This window comes from Nanorana parkeri, unplaced genomic scaffold (assembly GCF_000935625.1).
Source record: "Nanorana parkeri isolate BGI_ZX_2015 unplaced genomic scaffold, ASM93562v1 scaffold1267, whole genome shotgun sequence".
Classification (NCBI taxonomy): Eukaryota; Metazoa; Chordata; class Amphibia; order Anura; family Dicroglossidae; genus Nanorana; species Nanorana parkeri.
The window spans coordinates 399,051-405,042 of NW_017307535.1; the positions used below are offsets into that span (position 1 = coordinate 399,051).

Here is a 5,992-nt window from a genome sequence, read left to right on the forward strand (position 1 = left end):
TTCCCTGGGCATCCGACCCTTCTGGACACAGTAACCCCCTTCCATGGGCATCCGACCCTTCTGGGCACAGTAACCCCCTTCCCTGGGCATCCAACCCTTCTGGGCACAGTACCCCCCTTCCCTGGGCATCTGACCCTTCTCCTGGGCACAGTGCCTCCCCTTCCCTGGGCATCTGACCCTTCTCCTGGGCACAGTGCCTCCCCTTCCCTGGGCATCTGACCCTTCTCCTGGGCACAGTGCCTCCCCTTCCCTGGGCATCCAACCCTTCTCCTGGGCAAAGTATCCCCTCCCTGACTATCTGACCCTTATCCTGGGCAAAGTATCCCCTCCCTGAGCATATGATCCTTCTCCTAGGCCCAGTACCCCTCCCTGACTATCTGACCCTTATCCTGGGCACATAACCCCCTCCCTGGGTATGTGATCCTCCTCCTGGTTTCAGTATTCCATCCCTGGTTATCCGATCCTTCCCCTGAGCACATTACCCCCTCCCTGGGCATCTGATCCTTTTCTTGGGCACAGTACACCCCCCGGGCATCTGACCTTTCTCCTCTTGGTCGCTCCCCGAGTATCTGACCCTACTCCTGGGAACCATACCACATATAAAAAAAAATACCCAATGAAAATATAAACTGACTACAAATCGATGAAAGCCTATTCTACATTACATGGAGGTTCTCTATAGTGAAGATGGTAAAATCCGTAACCTACCCCATCACACAGCGATAGTATCCATCAATCTGACATGTTACAGAACGAGATACTTTCCTTACAGCAAACAAATTTCCGCAGTTATAATGACTAAAGGAGAACATGGGAATATTCCAATCCAGCAAACAGATCCGACAGCCCTTGTGGTGCCAAGAAGAAATCTGTTCTTCCTTCTGCGAGGCACAATTGGCCACAGATGCCCAGAGCGTTGGCTTTGCCTTCCTCGGTGCCGAACGCCGAACTGGATGGACGCGATTTGCTTCTCAATCTCGTCAACAATATAACCAGCAACGTTCAGGATATTATTGGCCGTATGAAAGTCTCTTACATAAGAACAGTCATCAGACAATACAAATTGGAATCAAACCAAGTAAAAAACTTTGCATCATGTAAGAACTGTATGAACCGCCCCGTGAATTGAAGATTTATCGTACATTGTACCCCCGACAGGTCAGGATCCCACCATAAAACATTTCACAAATGGAATACAAAGTGTTCTTCTGTACCATGGAATTAGTACCACTGCCTAGGATGAGCTAAGCCAGGGCTGGACTAATCCCAGGAGTCAGTTAGCCAATGCTCCGCGAGGGTTCCTCCAGTTGTAGTCAATGGAGCTGGCTCCTAAAAAAATAACCTGCTGGCTCCTAAACTGGGCAGATCGGCTCCTGAGCTCCTTATGAATGTGTCCACCCCTGAGCTGAGCACAACCTACCCTGCATTTGTACACCATTAGCTATCAAGTCTGCACCTAGCGGGTCATGTCCTGTTACATCAGCCACCCTCTAGCTGTCCTATAGCCCAATTAAAAGGTCCTCCTTATACTACCACAGAGTCCTAGTATTTAGCTAAGCCAGGGCTGGACTAATCCCAGGAGCCAGGTAGCCAATCCTCCTTGAGGGTTCCTCCAGTTGTAGTCAATGGAGCTGGCTCCTAAAAAAAATAGCCTGCTGGCTCCTGGACTGGGCAGATCGGCTCCTGAGCTCCTCATGAATGTGTCCACCCCTGAGCTGAGCACAACCTGCCCTGCATTTGTACACCATTAGCTATCTAGTCTACACCCAGCGGGTCATGTCCTGTTACATCAGCCACCCTCTAGCTGTCCTATAGCCCAATTAAAAGGTCCCCCTTAAGCTACCACAGAGTCCTAGTATCCATCTAAACTAGAGTCCCTCTTCCTTTGCTCAGAATTTCCCTAAAAATAAATGCATCTTCCCATTTCTAGATGGTTCCGGGCTCTTGTCCTGCTTCCAAACACACAAGCTCCTGCACCAGGCCTACCCTTCTCCTTGGCAAAGGGCCTTGTCCAATCCTAGTATCCAGCTCTTCTCCCAGGCATCACATCGCTTGTCCTCTCATCCTTCTGCTATGCAGAATACATTTCGTGGTGTCTCATTCTACTCTCGGGTGTAGGATACGACCCCCTCCCTATGAAGGACCCTCCATACTTCGGGTGTCCACTCACTTGAGTCCTCTGAACAGGATCCCCGGTCATTGTCTAGGTATCTGCTCTGAGGATGATAATCGCTACCATCCTCATCCTTCTCCTGGTCACAGTAACACCCGGCCCCTAAATCTATCTCTTCTCATGGGAGCAGGCCACAAGCCAAAAGTCTTGGTCTACACTTTGATTTAATCTTCTCACCCATCTGCATGTCACAAGGCCCATCCAAACAGGGCCATTCCTTCTTATAGTAACCATTTCCCATTCCTGGGCATCTAAGTCTTCTCCTACATAGAGTAACCTCTACCGAGGTGTATCATTCTTTTGGGCAGCAACTCTTTCCTCATTGGTTGGACAAGAACACACACACGCCCACATTTCAGGACTGCTCTCCTAAGCACAAAAACCTCCACCCCCTGCCGAGCACCTGGGCACCTCACCACCGATCATATCACCTGGGAATCAACTCTTCTTCTTAACACAATATCCTCACCATGAGGGGCACCTGACCTTTTATTTACGTGCCACACTGCCGACCTTTGCATACAACATGGGCACACTTCTTCCTCCGTGGGCATCTGACCCTCATAGTGAACACAAAAGCTACCTCTGGGAATCTAACCTAGGCACAACACTCCATTCCTGGGCACCTGACTCCACCCTAAATATCTGACCCTTCTCTGGAGAACAGTAACCCCATCCTCCGCTATCTGACACTCATCACCCAAGCACAGGGCTACCTCCCTAGGTACGTGGCTCTCCTCCTGGGTACAAAACCCTTTGCCTGGGTACCTGGCTCTCCTCCTGGGCACCATACGGCCTACATGGGCATGTTGGCCATAAAACTCGCTCCCTAGGTATAATATATCCATCCTAGATATTGTCCCTTCTCTTGTGCACATCGCGCCCCCATTAGGCATCAGACCCGTCTCCTGGGCACTAGAACCCTCTTTGGGCATCAGATCCTTCTCCCGAGTACTATACTCTCTCCCTGAGAATCTGAACATTATTATTGGCACAATAATGACCTAACCCTGGGCATCTGACCTTTGTCCTAAACACAATACCCCCTTCCCGGGTATTTTACCCTGCTCCTTGGATTAACCCACTCCCTTAACATCTGACTCTTCTCCTGGGCACCATACCCCCTCCCTAGGCACATTACCAGGGCACCGTACCCCATCCCTGGGCATCTGATCCTCTCGTGGGCACCGTACCCCACCCCTGGGCATCTGATCCTCTCGTGGGCACCGTACCCCGTCCCTTTGCATCTGACTCTTCTCCTGGGCACCGTACCCCCTCTTTAGGCACATTACCAGGGCACCATACCCCATCCCTGGGCATCTGATCCTTCTACTGGGCATCTGATCCTCTCCTGGGCACTGTACCTCACCCCTGAACATCTGACCGTTCTCAGGCACAATACCCTCTCCCTTGGCATATGACCCATTACCAGGGCACAGCACCCCCTCCCCCTGGGCATTTGCCCCTTCTCAGGGGCACAATACCCTTCTTCCACCTCACTATAAAATATAGAATAAAAGCTCCTCCCCCTCCAGGGCCTACCAACCCCCCCCCCTTCCTTAGCAAAGGCCCTTCCTCGGGTGTCCCGTTCTCCTGGGTACAAATCTGTCTTCAGTCCCTCCCCCCAATGCAAAGACACCTCCCCTATTCGGGTGTACCCTCCAACCCCCCACTGTACACAGACCCCTCCCTTCCCCGGGTGTCTCCCCTCACCCTTCTCCTGGGCGCAGGACAGGACGGCCTCCTCCTTGGGGTTGGTGACCTGGGTGATGATGGACGTGCCGTCCATGGGGGCTCGGCTCTCCGCTCTGCCTGTGGATAGGATTAGCCGGGCGCGAGCTGGCGGCTCCCCCGGGGCTCCGGGCGCTCTGCCTGCCTCCTCAGCATGTAGTCCGGGCGGGCTCGGATCGCTGGAGATCCCCGTCCTCCCCTCACTCCTCTCCCCTCACCTTCCCAACATGGAGGACGGGCCGCGCCACCACATAAACAAGGGGCGGGTCCTGTCAGCCACCCCTACAGCGCCGGACACATCGCAGGCTCCTCCTCCGCGCCCAGCCGCTCCGGCAGCTGCAGGGTTAGCGGGGAGGGGGGGGCGTGAACGGAGGAGTGCGGGAAAGGGCACTCTGTGATTGGCGGGAGCGGACGTGGATGACAGAGGGGGCGGAGATTACTCCGGCTATAAAAGCGACTGCGCAGCTTTCGTACACAGAGCCTGTTTGTCGTGACTGGATCGGTGGAGAGGCCTCAATGGAGGTGACAGGAGGAGCTGAGAGCTGTTTCTTTCTTCTCAAAGTAGCTAAAATGATTTCCTAGAAGTGACCCTGTCATTAGGAAAGTATTGGGCTGTCGTTGTTGCTGCTTTGTTGAAAATGCTGGCCACCTGTCTCTGGTTCCGATGCCATTGTGGCACCACTGTAAATGAGTGTCAGAATTTCTAATTGCTATATCTGTTACAAGTCAGACCTTAAAAGCTCCTTCACACCGCTCAGGTCTATTGCGGTGTGTGTTCACGCATTACCGTCAGTGGTGTATTTTGGTTTTGTGCTGCTCTAGGCACGACTAAACTCGGGCACCCCCCTCAATCTAAAGAATACATCGCAGTCCCCAGCCTGCTTCTGGGACATCCCGCCATCAGATCACATGCTATGTCCAGCCCAGAGCCACCCCGCTGCTTCTCCTGTACATAGCCAGCTGGACCACAACTCACTGGGCCCTCCACCAGGCAGCTCTCTAATTAGACAACCGCTCTTAGGGCCTTGCGGCCACCTAATTTGCCTCAATAGGCAGTCGTCGCTGCCTGATTCTGTGCCATCCAGCCTCGCCCCACTGGCAAGTCTGGCCCTGTCCACGTAATTGGTTTGGGGTGGTGTTTTCTGCTGCCCCCCCCCCCCCTGGAAAGTGCCGCCCTAGGCAAATGCCTAGTTTACCTTGCAGTAGATACACCCCTGATTACCGTACATTGCATAAAGCGCAGCCAAAGTGCGTGGCAAGAGATCTCAAATGAGACCTGGCAGCTCGTGGTAGTGTATTAATGTGCATTGCAACGCAGGTGTGTGGGGTGCCGCTGATTATGAATGCAGCCACAGGGCACCAATGCGCGTTATTGCGACACAAAGGAGGAGCTAGGAAGGAAGGAAGAAAAGGAGGGATGCAGCCCTGACCAGCCCACCTGAGACCTCTTCAGAGTACACCATAGACAGTCTCAGATGGGCTGTGCAGCATCTATGGTGGGCTCTGCAGGGTCACTCTCAGGTGGGTCCTGTGTCCAGCGCGTCACTAAGCCCTGCGTCCAGCGACGCGGGGGGGGCCCCGGCCTAAAGCCGTGTAAGGGGCCCCAAAATTTCTGATGGCTGCCCTGACTATGCCTTTGGAATGCATTAAAGCCAAGGCATTGGTGTGAGAGCCAAGCACGTAGCATTCTCTAAGGTTGGTAATGCAATGGCATCCCAAAATTTCCAATGACGGGATGTTTCAGGTATATGTAAAGCCAAAACAATTTTGACTAGAGCGAGCGGGGGTGACCAACTCAATTTCATTGTGGGCCGCATCAGCATTATGGTTGCCCTCAAAGGGCCAGTTGCAGTCTATGGTAGGTTGTGTGGGCTCTCAGGTGGCTACGTCGAGGCATATGGTGGGTTGTGCAGGCTCTATGGTGGGCTGTGCGGACTCTCAGCTGGCTATGGTGGGCTGTGCGGGGTCTATGGTGCGCTGTGGAGACTCTCAGGTGGGCTGTGCAGAGTCCATTGTGGGCTGTGCAGGCTCTCAGGTGGCTATGTGGGTCTTTGATGGGCTAGATAGGTTCTATGGTGGACTCTCAGG

At 53.4% G+C, this 5,992-nt stretch overlaps 1 protein-coding gene across 2 annotated transcripts in view; it reads right to left on the reverse strand.

Moving 5' to 3' along the window:
- Positions 1 to 4,195, reverse strand: part of CTDSPL (CTD small phosphatase like) — an 85,427-nt gene extending 81,232 nt beyond the window's left edge. For both annotated transcript variants that reach the window (XM_018568958.1, XM_018568957.1), the window contains exons 1-2: positions 4,023 to 4,195; positions 3,887 to 3,970 (exon numbers count right to left, since the gene is read on the reverse strand). In XM_018568958.1, coding sequence (XP_018424460.1) covers positions 3,887 to 3,962 — 76 coding nt within the window. In that variant the 5' untranslated portion in view covers positions 3,963 to 3,970; positions 4,023 to 4,195. The remainder of the gene's footprint in view (positions 1 to 3,886; positions 3,971 to 4,022) is intronic.
- Positions 4,196 to 5,992: the final 1,797 nt, after the last annotated feature.